Consider the following 17,108-nt stretch of genomic DNA (forward strand, 5'->3'; position numbering starts at 1 on the left):
CCTCGCCCTCGCCCGCTGCAAAGATGGCGGCGAAGCGCCAGGGCCTGCCCGCCCTCAAGATGGCCGCCCGCCCCCTGCCGCCGCCGGGCGCCCCCGCAGGCCGGGCCGGGCGCTGGGAGCGCCGCCGGCGGCGAAGGGGTGCGCTCCCGGCCTGCCCCGCGCGGGGCGGGGCGGCGCGGTGCCCGCCGGGAGCTGTAGTGTGGGGCGGGCGGCGGTCACGTGCCGCGCCCGGCAGTGGCCGCGCTGGGAGCGGAGGCGCCAAGATGGCGGCGCTGCGGGGCGGAGCGGTGCCCGCCGCGGCCGGGACCGGGGTCGGCGGCGCCGCGGCCGGGGCCGCTCCGCGAGGGCTGGCGGGCGGCGGAGCCCCGCGCGAGCCGCCCCTCCGCGCCGGCAGCCCCCTGCAGGTAGGCGGCGGCGGGGCGCGGCGGGCCGCGCCGTGACACGTGGAGGCCGGGGCGGCTCCCGCGGCGGCGGCGGCACCACGTGTGCCGGGAGCGGGCCTGCCGCGCCGGCGGCGGGCGGGGGGCCCTGCGTGGGCTGGGGGCGCCCGTCCCGCAGGCTGAGCGGGTCGCCCGGCCCTCTCTCGCCGGGGCGGGGTGGTGGCGGCACCGGCGCGGGGAGCCCCCCGGGGCGGGGGGGCCGCGGCACGGCCCCGGGACCCGCCGGGGCGGCGGTCTCGGTGCCGCCCGCGGGAGGTGACACCCGGCCCCTGGGGAGTGGAGGCCGGGGGGGCGCCGGACGGGTCTCCCCCCTCCCCCCCACCGCGGTCCCTCCATCCCGGCGCCGCCCTCCGCCACCTGCGGCTGCGGCGGGGGGGGGGGGTTTGGGACACCGGCACCTGCAGGTTTCGGTGGCAGGAGCTGCTGGTGGAGGACGGGGGAGCTTCCCCGCGCTGCACCGGGGGCTTATCCCGGGGGAAGCGTCTCCCGCTCCGGGGCAGGTCTGGGGCGCGGTGCTGCCGCCCGTGCGCAGCGTCTCTGCCACCGCCGGTGTCATCGGTCCCGGTGGGACCGTGCCGGTGCTGGGCTGGGGCGCTGGGTGTGGGACGGGCAGCGCGGGGGGTGCAGCACCCCTGGAGGGGACCTGGGGGCACCTGCTCTGTGCATTGGTTGGGATTCTGGGGAGTCCTACGCCTCTGCTCCTTCCAGGGTGCTCCTGCCTGGCCAGGGAGCTGCACCGGGGGCTGCCGGGGGAGACCCCCCGCCCCGAGCCCGGGCAGGGGGATGCCGAGCCCGTCTCGCCTCTCCCTGACGCAGACGGAGCAGTCTGCGTTTGGGGAAGAGAGGTGTGTTCCAGCTTGACGCTTCCCTAAAGCAGCTGAGGAATCTGCGGAGCATCCTCTGCTGGTGCCGCACCGGCCGGCTGGAGCCCCCCGACGTCCCGGGCTCGCCCCGTGCCCCGGTGGGCCACAGCCCTGTGCCCTTGCCGGCAGCGCCAGCCAGGTGAGAGCTGCCTTGGCGGCCTGGCTGTGGCCAGCGCAGGAAGGATGGCCGCCCTCTGCTTGGGGCGTAGCCCCGGCACGGCACGCTGGGCACGTGTCGTGTGTTGCCAGCGCGGCTCGGAGGGGCAGCTGCCCGCAGAGGCCTCACTTGTGCCTCCTGGGTACGACAGCAGCGAGCACGGCATCTCCTGCTCCAGTTGGGTGCCGCAGGAGCTGGTAGCCACGCTCAGGCCATCGCTGTCTCAAGCTGTTGGCTCAAATCCCGGCTCCCCGTGTGCCTGAAGCTCGTTCTGGCGCCGCGGGCATCCTTCCTCCTCCCCGGCAGCGCTGGCTGCTCGGGCATGGCACGGCCTGAGCACAGGCCTGTCCTTGAACGTCCCCGTGACCCGCAGCCTCTTCCCTGTTGCACTGCTGAGCGTAAAGCAAACACGGGGAGCTGGGAGGCGCGGAGGGTGTCCCCCCTGAGTTAGGGGGGACAGGAATCTCTGGCAGGGAGGGGAGCGGGCAGGGATGCGGGAGCAGGCTGGGCTGGTTCGTACCCCCACCCCGACGCACAAGTGGCAAGGGCTGAAGGAGGTGCCCGGCCCCAGGTGGATCAAAGGGAGTCCTGGGGGAACGCAGCCTCGTTTGCTGGTGACTCACGGCTGTGGGACTCCTTGTTGAAGGCGCTGAGTCAAAGGAGTTGAGGAGGGCTTGGGAGATCTCCTGCCCTCCCTCCCTCCTGGGCTGCGGGCACAAGCTGCGGGAAGAGGCCGTTTGAGTGGGAGGATTTTCCTTTCCTCCCTCCAAACGTCCAGTGCCGGTCACGGCTGGAAACCTTATTAGACGCTGCCCTTGGAGAGAGCCAGCCCTGTGACAAGATGGGCAGCGCCGTGCAACCCTGGGGTCATCCCCCAGGCCCCCTTGCCGTCAGCAGGTGGGGGTGAGCCGGCCCCCGTGTCCCTTGGCTGCTGATGCTCCACGAGATCCCTCCTGCTGGCTCCTCCGGCAGCCCGGGCGCCTCTGCTTGCCCGTCACCGCTGACTCAGGGCTGCACGCCGGCACTTGGCAGTGCTGGGCGTGCGAGCCTGGGTGTGCTTCCCTGCTCCTCCCAGTATCTCCAGGAGGATTGGCCGGGAACTGTGGCCAGGCTGCGCCGTAGACAGCTGCCAGCGGGGCTCTGCGCCGGGCTCTGACCGCAGCCAGAGCTGGCTGAGGGAGGGGACTGGAGATGCTGAGCGGTAAAACTGCTCCGTAGCCTGATCTGCATGGTGGGGTGGAGCAGTGCCTTGGTGTCACTGGTGCCGCTTCCAGGTGGAGAGCCCTGGGAGAGGGTGCCCGGGCTGCCGAGCCGCCCGCCGAGCCCCAAACCACTGCGGGCTCTTGCTCTTCAGGGCTGCCTGTTGGCACGCAGTAACAAGCTGGGTGGATTTGGGCCGGGTGGACGCGGAGCATCGCCATGGGGGCCCTGGCTTTGATTCCCAGCCTGGTCCTGGGATGCCTGTGGTCCAGAGTTGCACAGGGCTCCTGGCTGTGCCACTGCCAGAGGTGCCTGCTCTGTCTGACGGGGGCAAGTCTCTGAAGAGCCCCAGGGACCGGGGCTTTGGGCACGTGGCTTTGGTGCTGCCATATTTTAGGAAACACCTATTTAGTGAAACACCTGCTGTCCCTCCGGTGCAGCTTCCTTCTTGTCAGAAGAGGATTTCAAAGTACAGGCAGGTCTCGTACAGGGACGGGGGGCATTTTGTCCTGCATGGGCTCTGGCTTGTGCAAGCTGTGGTACCTGTGAGAAATGCAGGTGAGCTGCATCAGGTGCGCATCCCCCAGGATTCGGCCAAATTCTCCCTGTGCTGCTGCGAGGGGAGGACAGCTCGCTGCCTGCTCCCTGCCAGCCTTGGGAGGGAGATATGCTCTCCCAGGGCTCCGTCCTTGGTGCCCTTATCTTCCCTGCCTGCGTTATCTCTGCCTAAGCCCATCTGCAAACAGGAATTCACGTTCTGTCTCGTGCCAGCGACATGCCTGCGCTGCAGACCCTGCCCTCGCCCAGCATCTGGCTTTTCCTGGCCGTCCTGTAGCACTGGGCTGCATGGCACCGCGGAGTGTGGTACAAAGACCTTTCTGAAGTTATTTGGTGTTACCCAAACATCCCTGGAGCTGGCTGGGGGTCTGGAAAGGACGTGGGATTGGGAATTTGAAGGAAGAACAGCAACAAAGCCAGTTTGGTCCTGGATCATGAGCAGAGCCTGTGTCCTCTTGCAGCAGAGGTGTTGGGGTAGGGCCCCGGCAGTGGCAGCCGGCTGCATCCCTGTTGCTGACTCCTGCGCTTTTGTTATGAATTTCGTAATGTTTTTGGGCTTATCTGAAGCGCCGACAGCCAGAGTCGGAGGAGCGCGTGACAATCCGTGGAGTGGGGGGAGCCTGCCTCTCCCCTCCCAGTCCAGCACGAGCGATGCATGGTGTAGGGCAGAGCCTGGGAATTGCTGGGGGTTTATCGATTCGTCTTCCCCAATCCTGTAACTGTGGAGCGAATTGGGTGGGAGTTTTTGGTGTGGAGGCATCCCTGGTAATCGGAAGGTCTCAGGCTGAAAGCGGCACAGGGCTTTGTGCGGTGGGGTGGACTGGCCAGAACCTCTCCTGAAAAGCAAGGCAGGAAGGTCCCCGGTGCCATCTTCCGACCTGCAGTGCGGCAGTGTCCTGCCTGCCCCCGCTGCGCGTTTTGGGGTGCTGGGGGTGCGGCAGTGAGCTTAGCCGCTGTTCGCAGCGCAGGCTGTTGGGAGCCCGCATGCTTTGCGGAGGAGATCAGTGCTGGTCGTGGTGCTTTGCAAAGTGTTTACTTGGCTCCCCGTGCTCCTCGACAGTGCTTTTCCCTCGAGGAGGATGACCTGAACTTAACGTCACTGGATGCAGAAACCATCTTGGAGGCTGAAGAGATCCTGGGGACGATGCAGAACTATCTTGACTCTTCTGTGATCTCCATCATCGAGGACCTCTCTCTGAGCGAGGTGGGAGCCCACGCGCGGGAAGCAGCGGCCGGGCTGGCTCCGGCTGTGGCATGGGTGGGGGTGGCAGCAGCGTTGCCCATGGCTGGGTCCTGTGGCCGTGCCCGACCGCCCCTGCCTTTGCAGCAGAGCAAGGCCTGCCTGGATGCGCAGAATGAGCTGTCCCTGCTGACTGCCATCACCGAGATCCTGGACAGCACGGACGACGAGACCCTGTCCCCCTTCGACACCATCATGGATGTGGAGCTGCTGACCTCGCCTCGGGAGCGGGAGAATCCCTCAGTGAGTTGTGGGACAGAGCCAGCCCAACCCCAAAACAGGTGGGAAGATGCTCAGGCAGGGCTCTGCTGAGCCCCTTCCTGCCAGGTCCTGGCACGGGGGTGCCCTCAGGTGGTGGGACCCTGGTCCCCAGCGCCCTGGGACAATCCCTGTGACCAGCAACATGAGAGAAGGGATAAGCCAGCCCTGGACGTGGCCCCCCCGGGCTCCTGTGCGGGCTTGGGGGGCCATGCCTTCACCTTGAGTCTTGGTGTAGAGTCAGAGATGTGTCAGAGGCTCCGGGAAGCAGTACGTCCCCTGTGCACGACCAACCGGGGCTGCACGCGCCGTGGGTGAAACGGGGCTGAGCTTGCTCCCGGGCTCTGCGGGGTGACGTGTGGCTGCTGCAGGGCCAGGGGTGGCCTGTCCCCTCTGGCAGCAGAAGCCTGCTGCTGCCTCATGCTCTGTCTGCCTTCTCTCCAGTTCCAGAAGTTTCTCAGCTTATCCCGGCCGTCACTGGAGTGTGAGAGCCCTGCCCTGGAGCAGCCCAAGGCTCTCAGGCCTCTGAGCAGCAGCAGCAGCATCTCTGTGGTTGGGAAGGTGAGCAGCTGAGCAGGGGAAGCTGAAGGAGCGGTGTCGGGGTGATGCTGGGGTAACCGTGTCCCTGCTGCTGCCCCCCAGCCCCCGCCTGCCCGCCTGGCGCAGGCATCCTCTCCCAGAAGCGATGCCTTTGCAGGGCACCGGTGGCAGTGGGAGCAGGGTCTGCCCTGGCTGGTGGGTGCTGTGGGACTGGGGTTGCTGTGGATGCCCCCATAGGGATGGCGGGTTTCCAGCTCTGTTGTGTCTTACTGCGGGGGTCAAATGTGTTCCAGCTTTTCATCTGCCCAGGGGCTTTGCTGCAGAGTTGCAGCAGACCCACAGTTGGCTGTGCCTGGGGGGTGAAAGCCCAGCAGCTGATGCTCGCTCTGGTTCCCCTTCCCAGACCGACACAGACTTGGCTTGGGATCGTGCCACTCATGGCCTCGAGGACCCGGCACTGCCGAAGAAGCAAGTCTGCAGCACCCCGAGGGTGGAGAGAAAACTGGGCCGGCACCGGGCCCGAGAGCAGCCCCTGCCACAGCGCAGCGACGGGGAGGAAGAGGAGGAGGAGGCTTCCTTGAGCACAGAGCTAGACAGCAGCATGGAGGCTGCGGAGTTTTGTGTGAGTGGGGCCGAGGCGGTGCCGGAGGAGCGTGAAGACCCCTGCATCATCAACACGGGTGACGTGTCCCTGAGCGAGCTGGTGAAGTCCATGCACCCTTACTGCCTGCCCACTTTCACCGTGTGCCTGGACCCTGAGACCGAGCCCGTGGCCAAGGAGCTCCTGAGCGGTCCTGTCTTGCTGGAAATTGTGCCTGGTGAGGGGGAGAGCATGGAGATCCCTGTGGTGCTGCAGCCACTGGCCCCCAGCTTCCCCGACCAGGAGCCCCAGCTCCTGGGAGCAGGGGAGGATACCGGAGAGTCAGTCCCAGAGGATCGAGAGGAGCTGCCAGGAGCTCCAGCCCAGGAAAACAGGATCGAGGAGGAGAAGGAGGAGAAACCGCCTGGGAAGGAGCCTTCCTGCACTACCCCGGAGAGCACGTCCCCACCGGAGACAGCAGCACCCAGAGCCTGGAGCCCTGGCAGCATCTCCCAGCGCAGTGCAGAAGCACCGGCAGGCAGCAAATGTGAGGGCACCGAGAAGGGACGTGGCCGTGAGAGAGCAAGGAAGAGTCGGAAAAAGAAAGCAGAGGAGGACCAAAGCGAGCAGGCCAGGCCAGGCAGGGACTGCGTGGCCCACCGGCTCCGCTCGGCCGGCTCTGGGCAGCCCCCGGGCCAGCCACCCACCAGCCGGCGGCGGGCAGCGCGTCCCTCCGTCCAGGTCTCGGACTTCCTGGCGCGGCAGCTGGAGCGAGCCCGGAAGGAGGGGCAGATGGAGCTGCAAGCCGAGCGGGTGCCGTGGCCCCGGGGCAGGCCCCGGAGCATGGCGGGGGCCTCCCTGCCCAAGAAAGCGCAGCAGGAGCTGCAGAAGGAGCTGGTGCCAGAAATGGTGAGGGTAGGCCCGGAGAAGGCTGAGACCATGGTGCCTCCGGAGAAGACCGCACCAAACGCAGAGGAGCCGCCAGCAGCAGTGCGTCTCATCCCCGCGGACCAGGCTGAGGGCGAGGGGGATGCACGGCTGGCTGCCGAAGAGGGCAGTGGGGTCTCGGACGCTGCCTCTCCTCTTTCAGAGCGAGGTGTGGGGCTGGAGCCCCCCCAGAGCCTGCCGGCGGCTGAGCCGAGCGAGGGCCTGCCCAAGGAAGCCAAGCCCAAGGCCCTGAGCCTGCGGGAATACCGCATCCGCATGCTGCACCGCCAGCCCAGTCCAGGCAGCAGGAAGGACGGAGAGAAGCAAGTGGCCAGCAAGTGGCCCAGCATCCCCGAGCCTCCCACAGAGCTGGCGGAGATCCCCTGCCTGGTGTCACCCGTGCGCCCCGCTGCCGAGGCGGCCGGTGCGCAGAAGAGCCCGGAGAAACCCGCCAGTCCCACTGCCGTCCCTTCTCCTGCCGGCAAAGCTCCCGCTGCTCCAGCTTCGGCTCCAGCACCTGCCACGGCTCCACCACCCCCATCAACACCGATGCCTTTTGTCGTGCCAAATGTGCCCCCAGCCGCTGGGGCGGCCCCCGCCGGGATGCCGCCAGCCTCTGCCGGTGCTTACGCCCTTTACCCACCAGTGCCTTCCTGGCCCTGCTTCAGCCCGCAGCCCGTGGGCTGCCATGGTTTGCCTCCACCACCCAGCACCGGCTCCCCCAGTACTTTTCACATGGTGCCTGGCCTCCCACCTCCGGCCATGGCCTGGCCCCCGCCGGCCGTGCCGCCCCCGCCTCCCTTTGGCCCCGGCGGCCCCTATGCCCCGGTGGGGTGGGCACCGCCATCCTACTGGCCAGGAATCCCCATGCCGCCTCCGGTGCCTCCCCTGGCGTATGGGGACCCCGGAGCGGCGCTGCAGGGCACTGCTACCTTCCCGGCTGGTGGCCACCCCAGCACGGCCCTGCTGCACGGGCAGCCTCCCGCTGCCCCGGCGCTCAGCTGCCTGGAGCCGCCGGCCTTCCCCGTCCAGCCGCCCGCCACCCCGGCCAGCGAGACAGGGGCTGCAGGTGGCCCGGCCAGGCCGGCTACCAGCAGGGTGTCGGACCCCAGGAGGCAGGCACGGCTGGCGGGGGAGAGCTCTCTCCCGAAGGCCCCTCCAGCCCCTGCCCAGCCCCTGGCAGCCCCATCGGCTGCTGCTGCCCAGCCCGGCAGGGTCCCTCCTGCAGCTCCAGCCCAGCACACGGCAGCCCCCCAGGCTGCCCCTGCCCAGCCTCCGGAGGAGCCCCAGGCTGCAACCCCCATCCAGCTCCCAAAGGCCCCCCCAGCTGCCATCTGTTGCCCTGCAGAGGTGTCCCCTGCCGCCGGCCCTGTCGGGGAGTCCCCTGGCACCCACCCCGTGGACGAGGCTGCAGGGCCGGGCAAGGGGGCGGTGGAGAAAGCCCTGCCGGAGCCCAAGGCAGCTGCTGGGCAGGAGCCACCTGGCCACAAATCCACCTCCCAGGCTGCGGCACCACCACCGAAAGCGGGTCGAGAGAGCAGCCTGCCCACCAAGGCACCCGCCGCACGGCCGTGGAGGCACCAGCCGCTTCTCAGCACAGCGCAGCCCCGCGATAGCAGCAAGGACATCGTGCAAGCCTTCATCAGTGAGATTGGTGAGCAGGAGGGCTGCGGGGCGCTGGGCTGAGCGTCGCCAGCCGGCGAGTCTGCGGTGCTGCCATCAGCCCATGTCGCGGGACCGGTTCCTGGCACTTCTGGGGGCAAGGGTGGCAAAGCTGCGCCCACAGGCTTGCAGTCTTTTCCCAGCATGCTGCTAGGACGTTGCCTCCAGTGGATGGTCTGGGCTTTCTGTGCCCAAACTGGTCCCTCCTGGGGCTGCAGAGCCGGGTGCTCCTGTTGCCGCTGTGGGAGACACAGAGCTGCTGCGGGCTCTGCTGCTGCTTCTCCTCCCCAGTGCTCACCCCGTCACCCGGGGAGGCTGATGCAGGGGGAGGATGGGGCCGGGGTGCATTCTCGTGGTGCCAGGAGGGTGTTAGCTGACCTGACTTGCTGTGCTCTCTCCCTGGCCCAGGGATCGAAGCCACCGACCTGTCCAGCCTGCTGGAGCAGTTCGAGAAGTCTGAAGGTGCGGTTGCGGCGTGCTGTGCCGTCCCCCGCGGGGCTCCCTCCGTGCCACGCCAGCCTCCCCGGGCTGCCCGTGTTCCCTGTGGTGGGGTGGGAGCGGGGGGCTGGGACGCTGCTGCCTGCAGGCTGGTGTTACCCTGCCTGGGTGCCTTGTCCTGGGGGCGTCTCTGCTCCCGTCTCTTTCCTGGCCTGTGAAAGCGGCCGGGGGTCCCTGGGGTGACCAAGGGGGTGGTGGAGAGCCTGGGAAGGAAAGGGGACTTGCAGCAGCAATCTGCTGGGGCACCATGGAACCTGTCCCTGGCTGTGCCCGGGGTGCTCTGTGTGTCCCCCTCTATGCAGGGTCCGTCCCCTGCCCTCCAGCCCCAGCCTCTCGCCACCCTCACCCACCCGCTCTCTTTTCAGCCAAGAAGGAGGAGGCTCCTGTGCAGCCCCCTGAGGACAGGCGGCCGGCGGGGAGCTCCGGGTGAGTACCGAGACCTCCGCAGCCAGTGCCCCAGCGTGGAGCCCGGCAGAGGGCTGAGCCCTGCCTTCACTGGGGGCATGGGGCTGTTCTTGGTTCTGGCAGGGTCCAAACTGTGCCAGGGACTGCATCCACCGGCCCAGGAGGAGCTGAGCTCCTCGTTGGGGTGGGAGCCAGAGCTGGCACCGAGGGGGAAAAATTGTGGGAAGCAGTGGTGGGCATGACCGGGCGGTGCAAGCGCCATCCTTGCAGCTCTCTCAGATCCTCTGTTCCCCCTCTCCGGGCAGGGGGGCAGCTTGGGCAGGTGCCCCAGGCGTGGGGACTGGGGCTGGGCTTTGGCAACTGTGTTTGACAAAGCTCCTTTCCCCTTCTCAGGCCCGAGACCCAGCAGGACAGGAAGCCCCCGGACAGCCTGCAGGCCTCTGAGCTGGCCAACGTGGCAGGTAACGCCCAGGGTGAGGCGAGGGAGCCCGCCGTGTCTGGGCAGGGGCTGTCGTGGGGCTGGGGGAGACCCCGGGGCTTGAGGGGAGGTGGGCCGGGAGGGAGCTCCAGCCAGGCATTTTGCAGCAAGGGGCTGCTCTTGAAAGCCCTCTGGTGCTCTCGCAGGCCTCACCCCCCCAGCAACGCCCCCCCACCAGCTCTGGAAGCCATTGCCCGCTGTCTCGCTGCTGGCCAAGGCCAAGTCGCCCGGGTCTGCGCCCCAGGAAGGGCCCCAGAAGGTGGCCAAGCTGACGAAAGCCAAGCTGCTGCCCCAGAGCAAGCTCCAGGGGAAGAGCCCGGCGCCAGCCCCTGCTGGCTCAGCCCCCAGCCACGTCTGCTCGGGAGACCACGACTACTGCATCCCGGGTGCGGCACGGCCGGAGAGCAACGGCAGCTCCGGCACTCAGCCCCCCACCGAGGGCGGCTCCCGCTGGAACGTCAAACACCACCGGGACATCACTATCAAACCCATCTCCTCCTTAACCAAACGGACGCTGGACCAGCCCAAGCCCACCCCGCCAGCCCCTGCCACCACCGTGGGGCCCAGCCAGGAGCCCCTGGCGACAGCCTGCCTAGCCCCTCTGGATTATCGGACTAGCGTCCCCAACAAAGCCACCACCGGGTGCAGCAGCCCCCCCACCTCGGTGCTCCTGTCTCCAGCCGCATCCCCCTGCCGGGACCAGGAGATGCGGACTCCCAGTGCCCAGCCCAGCCATGCTGCTGCCAAGAGGTCCCTGCGCTGCTACCGGAGACCCCAGGACTCACCCAGCCCCCCCGCCGGCAGCTGGAGGGCTGGCAGGAGCCGTGCCAGCCGCTCCTTCAGCTCCAGTTCAGATGGAGCTAGCGAGTCCTCATCTTCATCTTCATCCTCATCCTCCCGATCCCGGTCACGGTCGTTCTCCCCACCGCCCAAGCGGTGGCGAAGGTAAGCGGTGGAGTGTCTGTCTGCTTGCTTTTTGGGCAATTGCCTGGTGGCCGGTCTTTTGCGAGGCCAGACACCTCTTTGTGGACCTACCTGATGGCAGTATCTGACCTTTTTGTCCTTGTGGCCCCCTGAAGGGGTGTCTGGCTCGCTGTGAGCAGCAGAGGCCAGGGGAGCTGCTGTGACACCCTGCCAGGGCAGTGGGTGTCGGGCTGAACCCCACGTCTAGGCCGGTGTTCCTGCAAAGCCACCTCTGAGCCAGGCTTCCTTACCCCTCCTGGAGCACCATGGTACGAGTCCTTGGCTGCACCTTGACTTTTGGATGCGTTCGCTGGGGAATTAATGCAGGTGTTGGTGTTTGTGCTGTGGGGCTGGTACAGCCCTAGGTGTAGAAATGAGGGGAGCCACAACGGCAGCAGGGAGCTGCTGCCGGCAAGCAGAGAAAAACCCGTCTGGCTTGGCTGCCTCAGGTTCCCTGTGCTCCTTGTGGAGGTGGCTGCGTAGAAAAGTGGGGCGGCTTGGTCTCTGCGGGAAGCATTTCTTTTGGAGTCCTTGTCCTGTGTGTCTTTTGGAGTCCAGTGATGCACAGCCTGTCCCAGCTGGGGTAGGAGGCACTGGAGCTGGCGAGGGATCCCTCATCTGCCCTTCCATGAGTGTTCAGCTGGTTTTGGACACATCCCAGGTCACTGGGCATGAAGGGTTTGTCCAACCAAGGCCCTTCCATCAGTGGCCAAGAGGTGTGGAGGCTGGAGCTGGAAAGGGCACATATATAGTGCCATGTCCCCAGAATGTGCAGCTCAGGGACTTGCCCTGTCTGGCTTGGCTTTCCAGCAAATGCAGCTGGCCCTGTGCTGGGAAACGTCCCCACGGACTGTGCCATCCTGACCTGATGTCCTCCAGGAGAATATGTGGCAGTACCAGGCAGCATGCCCTGCTCGGGGGCTGGGTTTGCCTATGGTGGGGACTACCCATGGGCAGCACGTTTAGAGAGGGACCCTGTTGCTGCCTGGAGGCAGCAGAGCTCGATCCCAGAGGGGTTTCAGTCCTGCTGCCCTTAAGCTTTGCCTGGCCCTGCCAGAGAAGCTCTTGTAGGCAGGAGGCTGTGGGCACAGAAGCCCAGCCCTGTCCCAGGGCATGCCATGGCCCTCGGTGTGGTCGGAGGCACATGTGGTCTCCATTTGCATGGCTGTTGAGTGCAACACAGATGTGATGGCTCCAGTGTCATCCTGTGCATCGTGTGGGGCTCAGCATGGCAGCCCCAGCCCCTCCTGCGCCCTTGCCCGGTCACAGCCATGTGCTGCACGGTTCCCCCATGAGTATTTCTTGCTCTTCAGAGGCTTTGCCTGTTGTGAGCCTGCTCCCTTTTCGCTGCGGTGTTTGGACCCAAGTGGAGCAACATCTCGGTAGTGTCACTACTGCCCCAGCAAACTTGGGCAGAGGTTTCCATAGCCCAGCTCACCCTGGGGATGGGTCCTGTCCGAGTGCGGTGCTGGGTACCTTGGGGGGGGATGGAGGTCTTTTTCTTCTCCAGAGCCTCATGGTGCTGGGCACGGGGAGGGCTCAGCACTGAGCTGTGTCTCTCCTTCCCCCAGGTACCGCTCAAGATGTTCCCACAGCTCCTCCTCCCGCTCCAGCTGTGGGTCGTGTGGCAGGTCCCGGGACAGGTCCTCCTCCTCGTCATCAGCATCCTCCTACTCATCCAGGTCCACGTCCCGCAGCCAGTCCCGCTCCCGCTCCCCCTCGCCCCGCAGGAGGAGTAACAGGCGGAGAAGGTGAGCGTGGCCACCCTGCAGGGGTGTGAGCTTTTCCCCAACGCATCTCTCGGCCTCCTGTGTCCCGGGCAGGGGTGGACCCACTCCTTCAGTATCTCCCTTGTGTCCGGGGTCACTCTCTTCTGGCACCCCCATGACTCTGTAGCTCATGTGTCCGTTTTCTGCCCTGCCAGATACAGTTACGATGCACAGGACCACTACCAAAGGCAGAGGATCCTCCAGAAGGAACGTGCAATAGTGAGTGCTGGAGGGCTGGGAAACTGGGGCTGGGGATTTGGGGGTCCCCAGCCCCTCCATCACTTCAGAAAGCTGTGGGGTCACAGCCTGGCAGGCAGCACTGCTGGGAGGCTCTGGCCAGGGCACGGTGCGATGGGTGGCGATGCAGGGAGGGTGCTCTGTGCAAGAGGTCCTGCTCACCGGGAGGGCTCGGAGACGCCGAGTCCCCCTGTTCCCGTCTCACGGGACGGTGCATCCCTGCCCGCAGGAGGAGCGGCGAGTTGTGTTTATTGGCAAGATCCCCAGCAGGATGACACGATCGGAGCTGCGGCACCGCTTCTCTGTGTTCGGGGACATTGAAGAGTGCACCCTGCACTTCCGCTCCGAGGGGTAAGAGCTGCGGGGACATGGGGCAGCCCCTGCTGCATCCATCAGCCCAGGGATGGCTCCTCTTGGGCCTTTTCCCATTCCTCAAGGGGACACTGCAGACCAAGGGGGGACAAACACACTGCGTTGCTGCTGATCTCCTTCCTTCTCTGGCTCCAGGGACAACTATGGCTTTGTCACCTACCGCTATGCCGAGGAAGCCTTTGCCGCCATTGAGAGCGGGCACAAGCTGCGGCGCCCGGACGAGCAGCCCTTCGACCTGTGCTTCGGTGGCCGCCGGCAGTTCTGCAGGAGGAACTATGCCGACTTGGGTGAGTCACGTAGCCCCCAAGTTGGGGGTGGCACCCTGGGTCCTCTCTCCTTCCCAGAGGTGTAGGGGTCCCCATCCTTGAGGTCAGTCGGGCTTGGCTGGGCAGGGCCGCGTCCAAGGATAGTCCTGACTCAAGGGGAGGTTGGACAGGGGCTCCCCGTCCCTCCAGCGCTGTGATGGAGGCCAGGTCCAGTCCTCCATCAGCTCAGCTCTGGGTCTAGAGGTTGGCACGTGAAGCGAGATGGGAAGGAGTTGCTGTGGGGATGGCTGGAGCTGTGCCAGCACCCCCCTGGCTCAGGGCAGCCTCTCCCCGTGTCTTCCAGACTCAAACCGGGAGGATTTCGACCCAGCCCCCGTCAAGAGCAAGTTCGACTCCCTGGACTTCGACACGCTGCTGCGGCAGGCACAGCGCAGCCTGCGGAGGTAGCGGCAGGCGAGGCGGAGCGCCCGCCCCCACTTTTATACTCAAATACAAAAGACAAAAAAAGTATGGAGAGAGAGAGATGGGGTTTTTAAGAAAAAGAAAAAGGAAAAAAAGAAATTTGTTTTATAACCAATATTTAAGGAGGATGGGTCATTTGCCTTTGACCGGAGGGGCCCAGGCGAGTGGCAGCCCCAGGCTTGCCCCAGCCTTGTAATAAATGTGGATGCCCAAACAGCAGCGCTGCCTCGTCTCCTCCTTCACGCGGGCCGTTCCCAGGCGTGGGCTCGCGCCGTGCCCCTTCAGGACCCCGGGGGCTCCGTGCTTGGGTCTGGCCCCATGAAAGATAGCGCAGGTTGGGCACTGGGTGCAGGAGTGGGGTGTCTGGGGAAAGTGGGGTCACCAAGCTGCTCCGAGGGGCCTGTGGCAGCCCCCAAATGGCCTGGCACGGGGTAAACGCCTCTTTGAGGACAGGCAGTGCAGAGCCTTCTGACTGTTTCTTGGGCTCTGCTGGACTGAGGACCCGGCACCCCAGCCCTGAGGTGCCCGGCTGGGTTTTGGGGCCACCTGCACCTCCCGTGGTGGCCACGGAGGGGCAGTGCAAGATCCTCCTCCACGACTGCTCCCTGTTGCGGGCTGGAGTGCGGGGGGCTTTAGCACCTGGCGGGAGCACGGGCAGGGGTCTGCCTGCTCTGAGGGCAGCGTGCGCAGTCACTGCGTCCGTCTGTCGCCTTTGAGCCTGCTGGTTGGCTTTGCTCCAGCTCGCCAGAAGAAGAGGGATCTCTGACATCTCATCTCTGGGTGTCACCCGAGGGAGAGGTGTTGGTGTGACTGCGGAGAGGTTACGGGCATCCGCAGCGGGCAGAGCGCAGCTGGATGGTGCTTGGCAGAGGAAGGATGGACAGTGACGGGGAGGGAATGCAGGATGCCTGCCCAGGCCCTCCCGTGCACTGCGGCTCATGGAGGAGAAGGGCGATCCCAGGCAGCGCCCAGGGAAGCGTGCTTGGTCCTGCTGCCTGCACCTCTCCCTGAGCCAGCAGTGCCGGGGCCCTGCACCCCGGTCTTGTGCTGGCAGCTGGAGAAATCCCCTGCTGTAGGCTGCTTCTGGGCTTGGACAAGCCTGGATAGCACTGGAGTAGGGCTGAGCTGGCAGGGCTGGCTGGGAAGCCCGAGATAGCATCAAGCACCCGGCTTCAGGACTGGGACAGGCTTGGGCAGGGTGCAGTGGTGCCCAGTTGGGCCCCCTCTCGGCACACTCTGGGGTGCGGGATCCCACAGCCATCCGGCTGGGCTCTGCAGAGCTGGGGGAGTGTGGAGGGATGGGATGGGCCCCCGCAGGGCTCCTCGCAGTGCCTGGGGTGGGAGGGGGCTGGTCAAAGTCTCCCCAGACCCCTTGCTTGACGGAGGCAGCACCCACTCCTCTGGTAGGAGAGCAGGGAGGGGAATGGCAGCAATAAACCCACGGTGGGGTGTCCGGCGGGAGTGATGCAGAGCAGGGGGTTCAGCCAAGCTGATGCTGCCACTTGGATCATGCTCAGGGCTCTGAGGCTCTTTGGGGGCATGCGTGGGGTGTGCTGCTGCAATCTCACAGTCCAGGATTAGCACAGTGGCTGAAGCCCACTTGTGCCCTCCTTGCTCCCCTGGATGGAGAAGGATGCTCCTGCCTGCATGCCGGGTGATTCGTGCCGCTCCTTAGCTCGGCCCAGGGAGGCCTCCACAGTACCCCAGGTACGTGGGGCGTGGTGAGGCTGCCAGTGGGGTGAGCCCCAGGGCGAGCTCCCACCCTGTCCTCTCCTGCCTGGCTCTGGACTTTGTGCAAAGGAGGGTCCAAGGAGGCGGCTGCAGGCAAAGGTGTGAGCGGGATGGTGGGGGGAGGCAGGCAGGGGGCTGTTAATCAGTAATGCAGCTCTTCCCAGAGACGTTGGCTTGGCAATAGGGGGTGAAAGCCAGTGCCCGGCAGGGACTCGGGGGCGAGGATGTGAGTGGCCCTTTCCGGGACTCTGTGCAAACCCCTTTTGCTGCAGCACACATGCAGCCCCTCTCCTGCCCAGGGCAGCTGGGCCGATCGCAGCGCTGACAAGCGTCTCCCTGGTCTCAGCTGCCACAGCAGCGCTGGGGTGGGGGCGTGTGGATCCAAGCAAGAGCGTTGCAGGGAAGGGTGCCTGTTCAACCAGCTGCAAAAACACCCGCAAGCTGTAGGCTGACTCAGGGCTGAAGAAAGGCTCCTGAGCCCAAAAGCTGGGTTGCCTTCTCCAACTGCTTTAGATGGTCTCAAAGTTTCTTCACAGCCTTTCTTGAACCTCTGCTGCAGCTGTGGAGGCAGGCAGGAGCTGGGAATGTCACGGGGAAGCTGGAGCTGGGTGTGGGGGCTGTCCCGTGGCAGAACGACCCCTGGGACCCCCAGGGATGTGCTACCCCATGGACTTGAGGTGTGTGCATTTGGGCAGCCCTGTGAGCGTGGCGTCACCCCAAACGTGTGTGCCGCTAGCCGCAGCGTGAACATGGCTGTGTCCTTGTGTTCCTGGTGCTGGGCTGCACATGGTCCCCTCTCCTCGTTCCTGCGGGTGAGGAAAGGCAGGGGGTGTGAAAGCGCTTGTGTTGCCAAAAGAATTAACACCCTGCTGTTGTACCCTATAAATCTTTCAAGTGTTGGAGGCTGGCTTTATCCCCCTGTGTTACAGTTTAATGGTTTCCGTTAGCAATAACCTGGCCCTGTGTTCTGGGGTTATTGATTTAAGGTCTGTTGTGGAGGGTGTGAGAGTTGCAGAAAGGTGTTTTCCTGCCGCCCAGCCGGCGGCAAAGGCGCCGTGGCAAAGAGGAGGCAGGAGAGCGGGGAGCGGTGCACAGCCAGCTCTTTGGAAGCGTGGGTGCTGGCGGGAGCTGTCTGGAGAGGATCAGCGGACAGCGGTGAGGAGCAGCACTTGGAGCGCATCCCTCGCTCAGCCCGGCAGCCAGCAGGCAAGCCTGCAGCCACAGAGGTGAGTGTAGCTGTTGTGCTAGCAGGGCGGCATGGATGCATCCCCTGAGCCCTAACGCCGGTGGGACGTGCCTGCCTTTGGCTCTGGCTGGAGTTGTGTGCGTGGGCAGCCCCTGGCTCGACGGCTGGCAGCTCTGTGTGCCTCCCCGGTGCCAGCCGGACTACCCTGCTGCACTGCAGACAGCCCAGTTTGGGAGTTTGGACCTGGAGCTCCCAAGGCAGAGCCATGCCTCGGCTCTCCTCTGCACACACCAATAGGTAAGTCCTGCTGGTGGCC

General features: G+C 65.8%; 1 protein-coding gene across 1 annotated transcript; it reads left to right on the top strand.

Moving 5' to 3' along the window:
- The first annotated feature begins 244 nt into the window (after positions 1-244).
- Positions 245-14,094, top strand: PPRC1 (PPARG related coactivator 1). The gene is made up of 14 exons (XM_075504711.1): positions 245-404; positions 4,279-4,422; positions 4,546-4,701; positions 5,161-5,277; positions 5,660-8,417; positions 8,834-8,887; positions 9,289-9,349; positions 9,722-9,789; positions 9,953-10,751; positions 12,341-12,520; positions 12,694-12,757; positions 13,005-13,126; positions 13,283-13,434; positions 13,757-14,094. Exons 1-14 carry the CDS (start codon positions 264-266, stop codon positions 13,858-13,860), a joined length of 4,920 nt encoding a protein of 1,639 aa, XP_075360826.1. The 5' UTR covers positions 245-263; the 3' UTR covers positions 13,861-14,094.
- The last annotated feature ends 3,014 nt before the right edge of the window (positions 14,095-17,108 follow it).

Source organism: Mycteria americana, chromosome 6 (genome assembly GCF_035582795.1).
Source record: "Mycteria americana isolate JAX WOST 10 ecotype Jacksonville Zoo and Gardens chromosome 6, USCA_MyAme_1.0, whole genome shotgun sequence".
Lineage (NCBI taxonomy): Eukaryota > Metazoa > Chordata > Aves > Ciconiiformes > Ciconiidae > Mycteria > Mycteria americana.

What these genes read in the sequence shown, in the direction of transcription:
- PPRC1 (XM_075504711.1), top strand. Translation starts at nt 264, where the DNA reads ATGGCGGCGCTGCGGGGCGGAGCGGTGCCCGCCGCGGCCGGGACCGGG. An exon ending in CGGCCGGCGGGGAGCTCCGG is followed by an intron (nt 9,350 to 9,721) that starts GTGAGTACCGAG and finishes TCCCCTTCTCAG; the next exon opens with GCCCGAGACCCAGCAGGACA. An exon ending in CCGCCCAAGCGGTGGCGAAG is followed by an intron (nt 10,752 to 12,340) that starts GTAAGCGGTGGA and finishes TCCTTCCCCCAG; the next exon opens with GTACCGCTCAAGATGTTCCC.